Raw genomic sequence first — 17480 nt, 5'->3', positions numbered from 1 at the left:
CCCCCACACCAACCACACGGGCACAGGCCCGGCCTGCACCTGGGTGTCCGTCCATCACCCCTGGGAACGAACAAACTTACAGTCCTTACATCAAAGAATAACACACACTTTTCAACAATCTCGTAAACATTTATTAGACAACTGTCAGGTGCCTTCCATCAGCCTCTGTGGACAGAGAACTCAATGATTCCGCGTCCCTGCCCTCAGAGGGCTCCCAGCCCCTCTCCTGAGTGCTGAGCAAAGAGGAAATTCAGTACTTGCTAGGCAGGCCATCAGGTCGAAAGTGGTTGGGGTCTTTGCCGCTCCGGCCCCATTCATTGGCGGCCTGGTCAGCCTTCGAGTCCTCTGCTCCGTGGCCGCTGCTTCCGTGCCTGAAAAAGTCTGTGACTCTCTGAGAATTCTCTCTCAGGTCGCTGGAATGGAGGAAGGCAGGTAGGAGATCAGTTAGGGAGCTGATGAGGAATAGCCCCTTCCCCCATCTCTCTTCTTTGCAAGGGAGAGCTGACTGGAGCCAAGGAAAGAGGGAATAAAACACTGACCCCCCCAGCCCAGAAACAGAGCATCTCAGCCCAGGCTGATCCCTTACTGGGTGAACAGCACCCATAGGGGGAGGGTCGGGAATCACCCATTCCCACTGGCCTTGCTCTGACCCCATCAGCCACTCACGCCAACACTGGGCGCAGAGGGGAGGGTGGGCAAGAGAAGGAGGAGCCACAGTGTCTACAGGAGACTCCTCCAGGGCTTGGCCCCTCCTGGCTGTCCAAGGCAGCCAGGCTCAGCTCACCCAGCCCTGCATCCCCAGGAGCCCGTGTTACCTGATCACTTTGGCCGCCCAAGCGCCCCCAGGTCCCCTCTGTGCGGCATCATAGTTCCCCCGGGCGTGGAAGTATTTGTCTGCACCTATGTAATTGGCTTCTCTCATGTCAGAGTAGGCTCTCCACATGTCTTTAGTCCCTGGAAAGGAAAGCAAATGATGAGATGAAGGTGATCGTGTCTTGGCAAAATAGAGGAAAAGACATTTTCCTCCCACCGATTCTAAGATCTCAGTCTTTGACAAAATCCTTGGAGAGGATGTTGGCTGGGATGAGTATTCCTTTACATTTCACTTCCCTGGGTGAATGTTATGAGAAGCACCCTTGGTGCGTTTTATTCTGCTTGATTCCATTCTGAGTACTGTTGCTACTTTATGTTTGGCTGTGGGATGTGTGTGAACAAGAGGTGGGATGGTCTTTAAAGGATGCTTTGTCCTGCGATGACCTCTACCTGGACAGACGCAGGGAACCCTGTGACTGGGACATCAGAACAAAGGCAAGTCAGAGGGAGGCTGCTGACCCAGAGGGCTCCCAACCAGGTCAAGGGGAGAAATTCATCCCTGTGAGCAGCTTGAAGACAACTTGGTCCTAAGTATTTCTGAAAGTCTGGGGCATGTTTGGCACCCAGGCAACTGTCAGAAGTCAACCAGCAGGTGGTAAAGGGGAGTTCTCCTAGAGAGATTTACAAAAACAGGTCATCAGACGCAGAAAAAGTACAACTGGTCCCTCAGCTCTAAAGTCAGTGTCCTCCCAGTAAATGCAGGAGTATATTGCCATCCTCAGGGTGGTTATGCAGATGTACTGAGAAAAATGCGCGTATAACTTCTAGAAGATTGTAGGTGTTCAATATGCTATCACTTCTCTGGGCCTTCGGAAGGCTGGGACAAAAACAGTAAAGCGACTAAGCTAAGAGGAAGATCAGACAGTTACAGACTGAAGGAATCTGAGCAGGCTACATAAAATGCAGACTTTAAAAAAGTAATGTATGGGGTGCCTGGGTGGCTTAGTCAGTTAAATGTCCAACTTCAGCTCAGGTCACGATCTCACAGTTCGTGAGTTTGAGCCCTGCATCGGGCTCTGTGCTGACAGCTCAGAGCCTGGAACCTGCTTTGGATTCTGTGTCTCCTCTGTCTCTGTTCTCCTCCCCTGCTCACACTCTGTCTCTCTCTCAAAAATAAATAAACATTAAAAAAAAAAAAAAGTAATGTAGTAGGCAAAAGAGAAAGACCTAGTGTCGAGTGTAATCATAGTTTATGTAATATCCATGTAATGCCTTATCTTCATTTTATGTGTTTATTATTTCTACTGTTTAGGATTCATTCATACATGTAAAGCTCTTAGAACAGTGCCTGGGACAGGCTAAGCTCAGTTACTGTTGGTTGTAGTTACTAAGAGCACAAGTTTGATGCACCCACTTCATGGCTGAGACACAGCAATGAGCTGTCCCCGGTTTCCCACTAGGTGGCAATGGAGTCCCAGTTGTGAGTGGGGAGGAGGCGCCCCGGACCCCAGATGTCTTCTGCTCTGCTGCAAGTTAAAACCCAAAGCTTATGTGACCTTCGTCCTGGGGATCCCCATGGAACAGTGCAATGCTGGCCAGAAGGGCCAGGGCTGGAGGGATAGGACACATGTCATTTAAGGGGAAAAACCACCAGTAGAAAATAAGCTCTAGACATCTAGCGCACAGTAAAATGAAGGCAAATCAATACCGTATCATAATTAGCAAACTTGCTACAGTCTAGAACTTAATTATCTCAACTAGTAAAGGGAAAGGATAATTTTGTCACGTGATAGAGGTGCTCTCTATAGCCACAATGCCAATCATATTAAGTAAACAAATGTGTCATTAACATGCATTCACCTTAAATATACACAAAGTTATAATGCCAGATGTGGTTCAATTGTTCAAAAAAGCCTGGGAAACTGCTATCTTGCAAACCGTGCTGCTTTTCTTCCCACTTGTGGCCTTTGCCCTGTGGGGATGTGGCCTCCACTGTGGTCAATTCTGGTGGGGGGCCAGTTGCTGCCTTCCCCGGACCGCCATCCTTTGGTCCTTACCTTGACCAGCTTCCTTGAGGAACGTGAGCCATCTTTGGCTGCTGACGCCCAGGACCAGGGAGCACAACAGGATGCCCACGAAAAGCTTCATCCTGCAGCAGAGTCACAGAGACACACAAGGAGGACACACTTTTGGTTTGGTTTGGTTTGGAGTTTTCGTGGGGAGGCACGTGGACCCACACCTGTATCTTATCTATTACCTACATCTACTTATTATTAGATGTTACCGATATCTATTTATCTATACACATACCTGCATATATACACACATATGTGTACGTATACACCCGTGTATATACACATGTGTGTATAAATGTAGGTAGAAAGAAATAGGCAATGTGCATACACATATATACGCAGGTGACACACGATACATAGAACAGAGGGTCCAGTTCTCCGTTGCCATTTGCCCCATAGGAATCCCGGTATGAGAGATCGCGCTGCGCTTCTAATATAAACCCCTTGCCATTTCAGTCATCCCCTAGGAGCCCTGAAACCCGCTGTCCGGAAAGTTTCCAAAGAGGCCTTTGGGGATTTCGTGACCGTGTACCCATCTGTAAAATGAGGATTGTGGGACATGGCACACATATTTGCAGAACGCCTGCTCTACCCATCCGTGACTCCCACAGAGAAAGTACGCGACCAAATCCCAATCTCAGAAAGTATTCACATCTGGAGAATTCAAATTGCCAGGAGAGTAGATTCAGGAAGGAAGCAGAGAGTGAGGACACAGCGAAAGAACGCCTTCGGGTAAGAGAATCTGCAAAGAAGGAAAGTGTAGGAAAGTCTAGCACCTCACCTTTGGCTGTCCCTTCGTGCCGAGGCTCCTGGTGAGGCTGAGCTGCCTGTGTCTCCTGCCTGCGAGGGGGGCTGGCATTATATATACTGACACTCTGCTAGGGGAGTGGGTGGGAAAGCAGGTGTGAAGCAAAAACACTGAGATTTGGGAAATTCCTTTTGGCCAGCACACAGCATCCAGAACATCAGGCTCCTTCTTCACGCCCGTCTACTTTCCAAGGTTGTGCAATCTGGCAGCTTTGAGGCGTGTAGCAAACTTGGAAATTTCTGCCTGTTTCCAGTGTCACTCCTGGTAAGAAAGGTTTTCTTCCCCACACAATAGTGCATTGAAAAATGCTGTGCAGGGTAATCAAAATTAGAAAGGAGAATTGATTGCCCGAAGAATGAGAGAACACAAGGCAAATGGAGGAGCAGCAGGGGCTCCATTAAAGGGGTGGCTCAGGATAGAGCTGGGACCCCAGGGAGCAGGAGTTGGAGAGGAAGGACAGACAACCAGGAAAATGGAGCTTCCAGCACCCAGTGGGTGGACTTGACCCTGATCAGTTGCTATGGAAGCTCCTAATGGCAGGTTACAACTGAGGAACTGCAGTGTAGAAATGTGGTAACAGTGTCACATGGCAAGGATGCGTTATAAAATGGTCAGGAAAAGGGCATCTGGATGACTGTGTCTGTTAAGCATCTGACTCCTAACTTTTGCTCAGGTCATATCTCCTGGCTCATGAGTTTGTTGAGCCCTACATTGGGCTCTGCACTGACAGTATGGACCCTACTTGGGATTCTTTCTCTCCTTGTCTCTCTCTCTGCCATTCTCCCTCTCTCAAAAATAAATAATAAACATTTTTAAAGAAGTGATTAGGAAATAGCCCACCAGCTGCTAAGTTTTCAGACTAGAAGATTCAGGAAGGGTGCAGAAAAAGCTGGGATGCTGCCCAAGATGGGCGGTTGTGATGATACAGCTGTTTCAGCTGGAAAAGCAGGACTGGGCTTCACTGTGGGAGTTGCGGAAGATTATGCTGGGAAAAAATTACACACAGGCGTTATTAGCCTGGTGGAGGCCATGGTCCACTCACCAACCTACCCATCACTGCCCCTTCACGAGAAAGGGAAAGTTTCAGGTCATTGGATTTCCCTGGAGATGAGAGAGTTATGGATGTGTAATGTGGCGGCAATGATGGGGGACCTAGAGGATAGACCTGCATCCAGTGTCTTCCTTACAGTGGGCAGCAGGGCTGGACACCTGAGGACGGTAATAGGGCAAGGAAGGCCCCTGCCAGGGAGCGCCAGCTCAGGGGTTCTGCCCCAATTTTGTCTGGATGAAGAAGTATATGAGCAGACACTGGAGATGCTAGGGCCTCCAAGCTGATGCAAGCAAATCCTGGAGGCTGGACAGCGCAGAGCTGGGAAGATGGGAATTACAGACAGGAAGGAGGTGGGCCCCGTGTCACCCAAAGTCACCCAGAAACGAAGCAGGATGTGGACCTTGGATTTGTTACAGGACAGGAGGAGTTCTGAGCAGGATGTGGCAGAGGGGAGGCTGACCCAGGACGAAGCAAATCAGGCAAGGACTGCACTGGTGTGAGGATATCACTGTCTTAGATTGGAGCCTGCCACTCTGGGAGTGATGCCTCTCTCTGGGTCTGGCGTTATGTTAATTCTTGCAGATACAATGAGATGAATGTTGTAAGGCAGACAACTGTCAAAGGATCTCTCTGTCCCTGTGGTTCTCTTATCCAAGGCAATGCTAAGTGACATTTAGATATTCTGCGTACAAATCATTACCTGGGAAAGGTGGGGTCCATGAGCTCTGCCCAGGCCAGGACCCTCAGCAGCTTTGGCTCCCTGGGTCCTAGGAGTAGACATGTGGGGAGAGGGGCAGTTATCAACCTTCCACAGCCCTTGGTGACAGGGAACTCGGGGGCCGCTTCACAGAGGAGGCCATGTGATGCCCACACCCCTCCTCCCACATTCCCCAGGGCAGATATCCTGGTCCAGTGATCACCCCTCTGACAAGTCTTTCACTCCCTTTGGGGCCATTCCGTGCTGGAAAGCCACTGCCCACTTTCCGACATCATTCAAGTCATTGCTTTCTTTGGTAGAAACATTGCAGAGAGAGCAAGGACAACAATGTCTAGACACGGAGCGGGGCCCCTCACAGGGACCTGGGGAAGCACTGCAAGTTCTCCTCCTTTGTTACTTGTGTACTGTAGCTTCTTGGAGGGACACTCCGTTCCCTGCAAGGCCATGCTTACAACAATAGACAATAGTGGCAGGTGGCTCTTTCCCCTTGTGTCTCCTGCAAAAGAAAGCCGTCCTGGCATGGTGGTATGACACTCTCCAGGCCTTAAAGAGACACCCCCAAGTCTCCCATGAGTCCCTGCGTCCCAGCTTGCAGGGACCGTCTCCGTTAGGGCCCGATGTGCCGGCTTAATACATAGTGACAACCCCTTTCACTCTCAAAAGTGACCTGGTTTCCATAATACATTAGATGCTACCCCTCCTCTTTTGGCCACGTGTGACCAGGCTGTCGAGAGGCCTCAGACACCTCCCTTTTCTCTGTTACAATTAATTTAAGTGGATGAGAAGAACGCCAAGGCTATGAAGAGTCAGAAAACCAAAGTTAAAAAACAAGCCCCACAGGTACCGTGGCCAAGCATGGCATGTGAAGCGTAGGTCCCACACATGCAGGGACAGAGGAAGGAATGAGGAACAGTTTCATGAATTTAAAATGAGAAAGACAGTGATACCCACCTGAGATACTGTCGTGTTTTTGAGAAATAAAAATTTGGTCATTCAGATGATGAAAATATGTGTGGTTTTTATCTGGTCTTTCACAGTGCCTGCCTCCCAAGCCCTTGGAATTTCCTGAGTGTTGAGAGTGACAGTGGTGTCTTTGGTTAATGAGGTGATCTTTGGACCTCACTAAGGATGGGGGCTGATCACCAGGAGGACCAGCCATGTGATTAGAGGAATGGACCTTTCATTCCCTCCTCCTGACCTCCAGGCAGGGGTCAACGGCTGGAGGGTTCAATCAGTCACCAATGGCCAAGGATTTCATTAATCCTTATGCATTGAAGCCTCCATAAAAACCCAAAATGGCTGGGCTTGCAGGACTGCTGGGGTTGGTGAACATTGGGAAAATGGTGGGCCTGGAGGGGGTGTGGAAGCCCGTGCTATCTTCCCAGTCCTTGCCCTATATATCTCCTCATCTGGCTGTTGATTTTCGTCCTTTTTCGTATCCTTTAATAAACTGGTAAATGTGAATAAGTGTTCTCCCCAAGTTCTGTGAGCCACTCTAGCAAATAATCGTACCCAAGAAGGAGTCACTGGAACCTCTGATCCAGTGGGTCAGTGAGAAGCACACATAACAGTCTGGGGTGTAGTCCTATAGGACTGACCTGGGGTGTAGTCCTATAGGACTGAGTCTTTAACATGTAAGATCTGAGCCATCTTTGGGAAGAGAGTGTCAGAATTGAGAGGAATTCTTGTACAACCTGTTGGGGTCTGAGAACTGCTTGCTGATGCATGTGGAGAACGCCCCCAAACACTGGAACTGGGCATGGGAGCCCTAAAAGTCTACCTCATCAGGTTGTGTCAGGGTGGAATGCTTAAGGCTGAAAAGGGCTTGGATTAATTCTGAACACTTACAAAGCACTTTATACATTGAACTCTTCTGGCTTAGCCAAGAAAATTCATAATCATTTATACTTTGCTGGAGACAGGAAGATTAATATAGTGTTACCAAGTCCACACATTATTAACACATTAATAAGTAAGATTACCAATCAGAGTTGCAGTTTCAATGATCTGGGTTTAATTTTTCAGGACACAGGAATATTCTTTCAAGTATGGGTGTCTCTCAAGATTCCTTTGTTAGAGGGGTGCCTGGGTGGCTCAGTCAGTTAAGCATCCGACTTTAGCTCAGGTATTGATCTCACGGTTCTCAAGTTTGAGCCCCACATCGGACTCTGTGCTGACAGCTCATAGCCTGGAGCCTGCTTCAGTTTCTCTCTCTGACCCTCCCCTGCTTGCATTCTGTCTCTCTCTCTCTCTCAAAAATAAATAAATATTTTAAAAAAATTTTTTAGGAGAAAAAAATTGAGTCAAAAATCTCTATATATTTGCATGGGACCCTGACTCATTTATCAATTTGTAACTTAAAATCTTCATTAATTTGGGCGAACTATTGATGTGTACGGAGGTGTTTGCACATTTAGCGCTGTTGTGTGTGGGGGGGGGTGTTTATGTGATGAGAGACACAGGCACATACATGTAAATTATATGATGCATAGACATTTGCTGCTCTTCCTGATCTCAACACTGGAATCCCAATCAGGACAGGCACTGGGCTGTTGGTTTTTTCACCATTAACGCTCAGTGCCTAGGAAGATGCCTAGAATATAGTCAGGCTAACAAAACTTAGTTGAACAAACGTGTTTACTGAAGAGAACTTGAACAGTATTAAATAAGTATAAAGAGAAAAAGAAAAGGCAGTAGTAATTTCATCAGCCTGGATTGGGGGAGGGGGCGGGAAGAACCTCGTTAGATCCTCCACGTTTGGCCTCCAGGCTACTTTCTAAGTGTATGTACATATGTGAAGACATAAACTAAGACAGGGATATAATACTCGTCATTTTATATTCTGCTTTTACCCTGAACAACTTACTGTGACCATTGGTCCTTGTTACTACGCTTACCCACCACCAAGTCAGTGACAAAGCTGAAGTTCAAATCTGGTCTGCTAAGAGTGAGCATTTGGAATCTTAGCCATCTGCCATGCAGCTGCCACCTGAACTTGGCAGAATACAATAATTGTACAATATAATTTATTTTATTTTATTTTAATTCAATTCTAGTAAACATGCATGAACTTAAGAATGGCTCTCCCAGGGGAGTGATCCCTGCCAGGGAACACTGAGGTCTTCTGTGCCATTGCCTGCTCTGTTCCCAGGGCCTAGCTCAGTTCCTGCCACATACTGGGAGCTCATTCAAGAAGTAGTGGATAAGGGGATGGATGGATGAATGAGTTTTGCAAGCATCTTTGCTGACAGTGCAAACAGTTGGAGGCTTTTGAAGGCTCTGAGTTAAACTGTTTGGACTTTCCTAGGTCAAGGCCTGCATGGGAGGAAGGGAAGACTGCAGTGCTGAGCGGCTCCCTCTGAGGTTATGTCATTCAGGAGCAAGGCCCGTTGGCCAGCCTGGAGTTCTTGTCACTTTGCCCAGCTCTTTCAGGAAAGGGACAAGTGGGTCATTAACAGGAGGCTTTGTAAACATGTTTTAAACAGCATGGTTTGACAGGACTCCATAAATCATGAATTGTGTGTAAACCACACGTTTTTTTTTTTTGTTTGTTTGTTTTTTTTTTTTTTTTTTTTTTTTTTTTTTCAGAAAAGACCTGGATTTTCCTCCCCTAGTTACAGATTTCAAAAAGCAAACCTGGGAAATTAGAGAATTGTGAAAGAGCCCCCTTTGCACCTGAGTTTGAAAAGCAGGCTGTTGAGTGACACTTCTTCCCCGCCTCCCACACCTTGAGGCCCAAGAGGCTCCATGTACCCCACATCCCAGGGAGAGCATCCAGGAGGCAGGCCAGATCTGATGAGCCGCCATGATGAATAGGTAGCACTGAAGGCCTGGGCAATCGCCACCTCCTCGGCCACCCCTGGACCATATAGGAAAGGCCTGGGCAGGAGGAGAAGAGGCCCTCGGTCGCTCTGGGGGTCTGCCGGGAAGACCACTGAGGTTAGAGGAAAGGCAGTGACTCGGCCAGCTGAGGCAACACCTTTCGTAGAGAGGGGCTTGGAACATGGGCCACTGTCAGGACCAGTGGTGGATACACCAGCACCTCTTGGGGGAGGTCCTGCATGGCTGGGGGTGCTGGTGTAGAGCTGAACTTCACCTCAGGGACACTGCCGGCACACTTTGTGATTAACAATAAGTAAAGCCTATTACTTCTTCCTAGTCAATATAATGAGAGCAAACCTGTATAGGCTTAAATGGTATTGGTATATTTCATTATTTCTAAGATACGCATTTCTTGAGTATAATTTCCTGAAATTAGGACATGTCTTACATTCACTAATGACCAGGCAGCATTCACAAAATAGTTGTCATTGCTTTAGGAATCCATTTTGTGTATTTTTTTCCCCTTTTTTGCTTATACACAAGAGTGAAAGATATAAATGTGCGCCTAAGGAGGTCCAAAGAGTCTCTTTCAATAGGTATAAAATAAAAATGGTGAATGATAAGGAAAAATGTTACATCTTCACTTAATTAACAACACTTTTTTCTGGGTGGTTGATAAAAAATAATGCTTCTTTCAATCCATGGTGACTTGCACTCAGAGAAATGCAGTGTGCCTTTTCATCTCCTCTGTTCTCACAGAGTGCTCTCTGCAAACCTGACCCTCAGGTTACTCTGGAAGTTTGAAATATGTATTGCTTTCTCCCAAGGCTTCTCCTCAGAAACCGTACTAAGAATTTATGTACACTTGAGGTTTCTAATTTGCATTTCTATGAGAGAGAGCACAAAGCACTCCTAGAGAAAGTTACATATTTTCTGTGATAAAGGAAAATTTGGTCATTCTTTGTGTATCTTAGCAGAGATTTTGGTGTAGATTTATGTAGTCACCTCCGAGGGCCTCATTACCCCATTCTGCATATCAAACCCTGTAGCAAACCTCTGTAATTTGTACAATCCCAACCTCCCTCCCGGTTCTGGCTACTTTTGAACAATACTTTTCTACATCATTCATTCATTTCAACAGAAATTTATTAATCCACTCCTATTTGCCAGGTGCTATGACAGGTACTGTGGATACAAGGCTGACATACAAGAGGAGAGCCATGGTTTTTGGGATTTCTTGGGATTCCTTTCTTGAGCTTTCTTGGGATTCCTACCTACTTGCCCTAAAGACAGACACATCCACAGACAAACACGGTCGAGCATGATGAGTCCTGGGGTTGGGGTACAGCAGGAGCTGAGTTCCTGAGGTCCCTGTCCTCCATCTCAAGTGTGCTGCCCGCCTCTTGTCAGCTTTCTTCCTTCTCAGAGCACAAGATGTTTCTTCTCCCTTCGGGGTTACCACCCCTGTGGGCTTGACCCCACCCCCTCTTGCTTCCCCTTGACTTTGAGGCATCTTTTGTCCCCTCCACTTTATCTTTAGTGTGTACAAACAAGAAGAGAGTGGAGTGAAATATTTAAAGTGTTTGGAGGGAATAAAAAAACCACCAACATACATTCTGTATGCTGTGTAATTATCCTACAAAATGAATGAGAAATAAAGACTTTCTCAAAAAAAAAAAAAAGGTGAGGTACAGGGTGCTTGAGTGGCTCAGTTGGTGAAGCATCTGACTTCAGCTCGGGTCATGGTCTTGTGGCTTGCGGGTTTGAGATCTGCTGTCAGCACGGAGCCCTCTTTGGATCCTGGGTCCCTCTCTCCCGCTGCCCCTCCCCCATTCATTCTCCCTTGCTCTCTCTCGCTCGCTCTCTCTCAATAATAAACAAACATTTAAAAATTTAAAAAAGAAAGGTGAGGGGGGTTGTTGGCATACACCTGCCTTGAAAAAATGTTAGAAGCTCTTTAGAGAGAAGTAAAATAAGAACTGAGATCCACAGGAAGAAAGGACCAGCACTGAGGAAGGAATAAATAAAGGTAAAACAGGGGTAATAACAGCCCGTACATTCTCATTAGGTCATTTCAGGCTGTGCACACTGCACACCAATCTCCCCAGCATGTGGAGCCTGCTGTCACTAGCCAGTGGCCATACTGTGGCCTGCACCTATTTCTCCTGCTCCTGCCTTATTTTGACGTAGACTCACTCCTGTTGCACTAAGCCTCAAGCCTCCCACACCTCCTCCACCTGCACTGCCACTAGTGCTTTCTGATGGGCACCAGAAGTCTCTTGGGACTAACCGCTTCCTAGCCACACTTTTATTTAACAATGAATGAGATTTGTCATTGACCCTCATCCATTAGGAGTTCTCATCAATTCCCTTTTCGGAGACGAGTCGCATTCCAGTTATCAATTTAAGTATTCGAGCTTCATACCCGCCTTTCTTTGCCCTGTTTGTGATACTGGAGCTGGTCCCTGTTATAGTTCTCCTGTGCCAGCCAAGCACGATGCCAATCTTTGTCAGTAGAGGGCGCGGGAGGGACGAAAGGGAAAGAAAGACTCTCCCAGGCCTGGGCTTTGCCTCCTTCTAGCTCCTGGGTTGCTCTTCTCAAGTGCGGGGTACCCAGTGACACTCACCACAGGCAGTTTTGTTGGTATCCCACTGAAGTTTCTGGACAAGTTCCAGGATACCTCCCTGGATTTCCATGGTGTTCTATAGCACTTTGCCTGTGTTGGGGGGCTGCCTAACCATATACCACAGACTGAGTGACTTAAACCACAGAAATGTAGTTCTCATATTTCTGGGAGCTGGGAAGTCCAAGATCAAGGTGCAAACTAATTTGGTGCTTGGTGGGCCCTCTCTTCTTCGATGGCAGATGGACAGACACCTTGTAGCTGTGTCCTCACAGGGCAGAAAAGAGGGAGCAAGATCTCTGGTATCTGATATTATAAATACATTAATCCTATCTGACCAGGTTCCACACTTCTGACTTATTTATCCTTAGTTACTTCCTTATAGCCACATTGGGACTAAAGGCTTCAACATATGAATTTGATGCGTGGGGGATGCAATTCAATCCACGACACTGCCCCTTCAGGGCTGGCCTTGGGCCATCAGCAGCATTGTCCCTCCTGCCCCCATGGGGGCTGCCTCCCGTGAGTTTGCGACAACCCCCGCTGTGTCCCAGTTCAGCTGCATGCCCACGCGGTTTCCTGCCAAGTACCCTTGGCACCTCAGTGGGAGAGTCCTTGCTTGTCAGCTTTGGCTTGTGACACCCAGCAGTCTTTATCAGCCGTCCAACGGGATACAGGATTTCCAACAAATCTACATCTCAGCTTTGTGTGTTCTGTGCCACTTAGTATTGAATCGTGTACCAGTTAAGAATTCCTTACATTATAATTTCCCAACTCCAGTTACTAACTGGTTTCTGTCTCCTGATTCTGCTCAACTGATAAGAGGGGTCTTCTCGTTCTGTTGGCTCTTCACTAGAATTTCCCCAATTTGACTGGTTAAGGTGCAGAAGCTGTGAGGGAAGAATCACAAGTGAGGTGGATTGATGTCTTCATTTAGGCTTGAGTGAGGCAGTGAGGTGACGCAGAGAAAAACTGCTTTGGACACAAGTCTTACATGGCATGGACAGAAACTGGTTTTAATCAGATTTGAAGGCGCTGCTGAGAAACCAACACAAGGGCACCTGGATGGCTCAGTCAGTTAAGCGTCTGACTTTTGCTCACCTCCTGATCTCACGGTGTGTGAGTAGGAGTGCTGCTTAGGGCTCTGTGCCAACAGCTTGGAGCCTAGAGCCTGCCTTGATTTCATCTCTCTTTCTCTCTCTCCTCCTCCTCTCAGGGAGCAGGAATTGGAGTGGAAGGACGGACGACCAGGAAAATGGAGCTTCCAGCACCCAGTGGGTGCACTCGACCCTGATCAGTTGCTATGGAAGCTCCTAATGGCAGGTTACAACCGAGGAACTGCAGTGTAGAAATGTGATACAGTGTCACATGGGAAGGATGCATTATAAAATGGTCAGGAAAAGGGCATCTGGGTGGCTCAGTCTCTTAAGCGTCTGACTTTGCTCACCTCCTGATCTCTCGGTTTGTCAGTGGGAGCCCTGCAGAGGGCTCTGCGCCAACAGCTCAGAGCCTAGAGCCTGCTTCATTTCGTCTCTCTCTCTCTCTCTCTCTCTCTGCCTCTCCTCCTACTCTCTCTCTCTCTCTCTCTCAAAAATAAATAAACTTACAGAAATGTAAAAAACAACAACAGCAGCAGCAACACAAGATCAAGGTGGCCCTGGCCAGAGAAGGATTCGAGAGTCGCATCCTCCCATGGCTGTGTCTCGTGCCCCCAGGAACAGGTACCACTGAGGAACAAATCAAAGGGAACTGGAAGCTGAGGACAGAGAAGGAGACAGGACACGATTGGCAGGAGAGAGGGGTGTGGACACGGAGGGACCTGGAGAGAGCACCAGGGTAAGCGGAAGGGCCTGGACAGGGCAGCAGGTCAGATCCGGGAAGGGTGGGTGCAGGGCGTCTGCCCTGTGTGACACTGACATGGTCTCCCCCACACCAACCACACGGGCACAGGCCCGGCCTGCACCTGGGTGTCTGCACCTGGGTGTCCATCACCCCTGAGAATGAATGAACAGTCCTTACATCGAAGAATAACACACACTTTCCAACAATCTCTTAAGCATTTATTAGACACCTGTCAGGTGCCCTCCATCAGCCTCTGTGGACAGAGACCTCAATGACTCCGTGTCTCTGCCCTCAGGGGACTCCCAGCCCCTCTCCTGAGTGCAGAGTAAAGAGGAAGCTCAGTACTTGTCAGGCAAGCCATCAGGTCGAAAGTGGTTGGGGTCTTTGCCGCTCCGGCCCCATTCATTGGCTTCCTGGTCAGCCTTCGAGTCCTCTGCTCCGTGGCCGCTGCTTCCGTGCCTGAAAAAGTCTGTGACTCTCTGAGAATTCTCTCTCAGGTCGCTGGAATGGAGGAAGGCAGGTAGGAGATCAGTTAGGGAGCTGATGAGGAATACCCCTTCCCCCATCTCTCTTCTTTGCAAGGGAGAGCTGCTGACAGGAGCCAAGGAAAGAGGGGCTAAAACACTGACCCCCCGGCCCAGAAACAGAGCATCTCAGCCCAGGCTGATCCCTTACTGGGTGAACAGCACCCATAGGGGGAGGGTCGGGAATCACCCATTCCCACTGGCCTTGCTCTGACCCCATCAGCCACTCACGCCAACACTGGGCGCAGAGGGGATGGTGGGCAAGAGAAGGAGGAGCCACAGTGTCTACAGGAGACTTCTCCAGGGCTTGGCCCCTCCTGGCTGTCCAAGGCAGCCAGGCTCAGCTCACCCAGCCCTGCATCCCCAGGAGCCCGTGTTACCTGATCACTTTGGCCGCCCAAGCGCCCCCAGGTCCCCTCTGTGTGGCATTATAGTTCCCCCGGGCGTGGAAGTATTTGTCTGCATCTTTGTAATTGGCTTCTCTCATGTCAGAGTAGGCTCTCCACATGTCCCAAGCCCCTGAGAGAAAAGGTCACGGCAAAAGGGATATCACGTGAACAGAAAACCTCTGGCACACCTCAGAGAAGAATCAGGGACGACAAATCTGCCACCGACTCCAGATTTCTGCCTGGTCCCCTTGGATAGCACAGGCTGAGAAGAACAAGTCTGCATCCTAGGTGGTTTCTCCAGCTTTCTCTAGTGGGAGTCGTGTGGGTGGGGCACAGCTGTGTTGTCCCTGCGGGTCTATGTCTGCCTCTCACTTAGGGCTCTGCCTGAGCTGTTTAAACGAGAGAAAGGAGGTATCACAGAACAGGACTTGTCAACTTGAGTGCCCCTGAAATTTGGGGCAATTCTTTGTTGCTCAGGGCCGTTCTGATATCGTAGGATGTATAGCAGCACTAGAGGTGCTCCGCACTAGAGGTGGGCAACGTATTCCCTGAGGGTCACAAGCAGAAGCGTTTCCAGACATTGCCAACTGTCCCCAGGGCCCAAAAGTGCCCTCGGTTGGGCAGCACTGCTGTAAAATGAAGCCGCGTGTGACAAGGTCCAGGGGACGTGGTAAGTGAGGAGGTAACAAGAAGGCACCTTCTGGGAAAGGCCCAGGCATACAGCACTTCTGCCCTGAGGCCCAGGAGATGGATACTTGCAGAATGAGGGCGCATAACTGGGACCCGAGTCCCTCTGGGTGTTAGGGGCATAAACGGCATCCTGAAAACCTTCTAAACAGGCTGTACCGATGATATCGGCAGCTTGAGGAAGCAAGGGGTCGAGCCGTGGCCCATCAGCCCTACTTGGCTGCACCTTCTGATGACCTGGGAGCCTCTGAAGTCCCGGTGACCAGGTCACACCCGGCCCAAGTACCTCAGACTCTGGGGGTGGATCTCAGGCATCACTAGCTTTCATGCTCTCCGAGTGATTCTGACCCGTAGCTGAGATCGATAGCCACCCAGCTTTAGGAAGCTGCCTGGCAAGGACTCGGGCCTCACGTGCAGCTGGGTTCCAACCTCCTCTTGGCCACCTGCTGACTGGCAGTTAGTCCCTGGACAATGGACTTGGCTGCCCTAAACCCCAGTTTTGTCCCCTTCAAGTGGAGGACGATGTCTGCCTCCCCGAGGTGTTCTGAAGTCATAGTAAGTGACCACGTGTGCCAGCTTGACCAGAAGTGTCCCCGTTCGCCTAGAACTATCCCAGTGAGCCCTGAGAGTGTCATAGAAAACTCCTCGGGCCCAAACAAACCAGGATAGTTGGTCACCCTAAATTGCCTAGTGCAGGCTTGGTAGATGTTATTAGTTCCTCATTTTTATTTATTTTTTATTTTGGTCAAGTAAAATGCTAGGAAGGGGTAGGGAACAGGGGCAGTGTCACTGAGGATAGGAAGCATCAGTGAGAGCTGAGCTGAAGGTGTCTCTGGTTCGATCCAGGTAGGAAATGGAAGGAAGGATGGAAGGGAGGAAGGAAGAAAAGGAGGAAGCGATGAACGAAGGGAGAGGCAAAGAAGAAGAAAAGACGAACAGTTTTAATCATGCTTTGTGCAATGTGTCTGGGGAAAATTCTCTGCCATTGCAAGACTTACTCTGTTTCTACTATCCAAACTGAAGCTTCAGCTGGGAATGATGATTGCTCCCTCTCTAGTAACTGACGGACACAGATCCTCTGGTTTTCAATCCGCTTGATGAAAAGCTCCCCAGACACGGGCACCTTCTAGCACTTAGGACAACACACCTAAGGCAGTAGGTCCACCCCTTGCATGTGCTCGGGGTGAGTCCCAGTGGCCCACGGATGCCACCCCCCCTCCAGTGCTTACCTTGAGCAGCCTCTCCAAAGAACGAATACCATTGGCTGCTGACACCCAGGACCAAGGAGCAGAAGATGAGGCCCGTGAAAAGCTTCATGGTGCTGAAAGGAAGGAGAGGTCAGTAGGCAAGGACAGGGCCTGCGCACCCCCCTTTGGGAGTTGCATGTCACGGAGCCACTGCTGCAAATTCCAGTGGTTCTCAGGAGACTCTTAGGAGCCCGCGTGGGAACCCTACAGCCGGTCCCCACTCAGAGCCACAGCCCTAATTCTGGCCCCATGAGCCCTGACTGCCCGGCTGGCTGAGAGTCCCCAAGGCGGCATTGATGGAGGAAGAGGGCAGTTGGGACCAGATTGTCCCTGCCTGGAGCGGCCTGTCATCAATCAACAAGCATTTACTGTGTGTCATCCTGCCAGCTCAGACCTCATACAGGACAAATCAGAACAGAATGATTATTTTGAAAGGAATTTACAGTCAGTTCTTTTCCACAAATCAGTCCTTGGAGTCGCCCCTCACCTGAGTCCCAGTGGAGCAGAGCTGCCGGTCCCTGCCTGCTGGGAGAGGTGGCCGGGATTTATACTGCGCCCTCCCCGTTGGGCGCCCCATGGGGACGCAAGAAAAGCCAGACCTGGTGCCCGGAAAGGTCCCTCCAGGTCATGGCCCCGAGAGACCTGCAAAGGAAAACGTACCGGACACCCGTGGTTTTCTTCATCCACAGGTCAACTTCCAGTTGTGCAACTGTGAACAAGCCAGCTTGGCTGGTTCTGCCTGGAAGCTGGGGCTCAGGAGGAGGGCTCTGCTGTCCGAGTCCGAGGGGCTGTGGAGAGGAAAGATTGGAGCACCAGGCTGGGGGCTGGGGGCTGGGGGCTGCTGGCAGGTGTGTGGTTGGGGACGGCTCCTCCAGGCAGG

The 17480-nt window shown here is 49.3% G+C and overlaps 1 protein-coding gene across 3 annotated transcripts; it reads right to left on the bottom strand.

Annotated features, from left to right (window-relative positions):
* Nucleotides 1-114: 114 nt before the first annotated feature.
* On the bottom strand, nt 115-17155 carry LOC122200138 (serum amyloid A protein). 3 transcript variants are annotated; one of them, XM_042905605.1, is made up of 5 exons: nt 17088-17155; nt 16583-16674; nt 14786-14796; nt 816-943; nt 116-413 (listed from the first exon to the last, which is right to left on the bottom strand). In XM_042905605.1, the coding sequence occupies exons 2-5, from the start codon at nt 16668-16670 to the stop codon at nt 251-253; spliced, it is 390 nt and encodes a 129-aa protein (XP_042761539.1). In that variant the 5' UTR covers nt 16671-16674; nt 17088-17155; the 3' UTR covers nt 116-250. The 3 variants fall into 3 exon arrangements, with proteins under 3 accessions (XP_042761537.1, XP_042761539.1, XP_042761538.1); XM_042905603.1 differs by lacking the exons at nt 14786-14796; nt 16583-16674; nt 17088-17155 and adding exons at nt 2871-2962; nt 3670-3801 and having other exon boundaries at nt 115-413; nt 816-954; XM_042905604.1 differs by lacking the exons at nt 116-413; nt 816-943 and adding an exon at nt 13950-14254 and having other exon boundaries at nt 14658-14796.
* Nucleotides 17156-17480: the final 325 nt, after the last annotated feature.

This window comes from Panthera leo, chromosome D1, assembly GCF_018350215.1.
Source record: "Panthera leo isolate Ple1 chromosome D1, P.leo_Ple1_pat1.1, whole genome shotgun sequence".
Classification (NCBI taxonomy): domain Eukaryota; kingdom Metazoa; phylum Chordata; class Mammalia; order Carnivora; family Felidae; genus Panthera; species Panthera leo.
The sequence above is the reverse complement of the archived record's forward strand: the minus strand, read 5'-3'. Positions and strand labels throughout refer to the sequence as shown.

Bases quoted from the DNA above. Each gene is read 5' to 3' on its own strand.
- LOC122200138 (XM_042905603.1), bottom strand. From the start codon at position 2,961: ATGAAGCTTTTCGTGGGCATCCTGTTGTGCTCCCTGGTCCTGGGCGTC. The intron at 955-2,870 runs GTAAGGACCAAA...TTTCCTTTCCAG, and splicing joins CCTCAAGGAAGCTGGTCAAG to GGACTAAAGACATGTGGAGA. The intron at 414-815 runs GTAACACGGGCT...CCTCCATTCCAG, and splicing joins TGGGCGGCCAAAGTGATCAG to CGACCTGAGAGAGAATTCTC.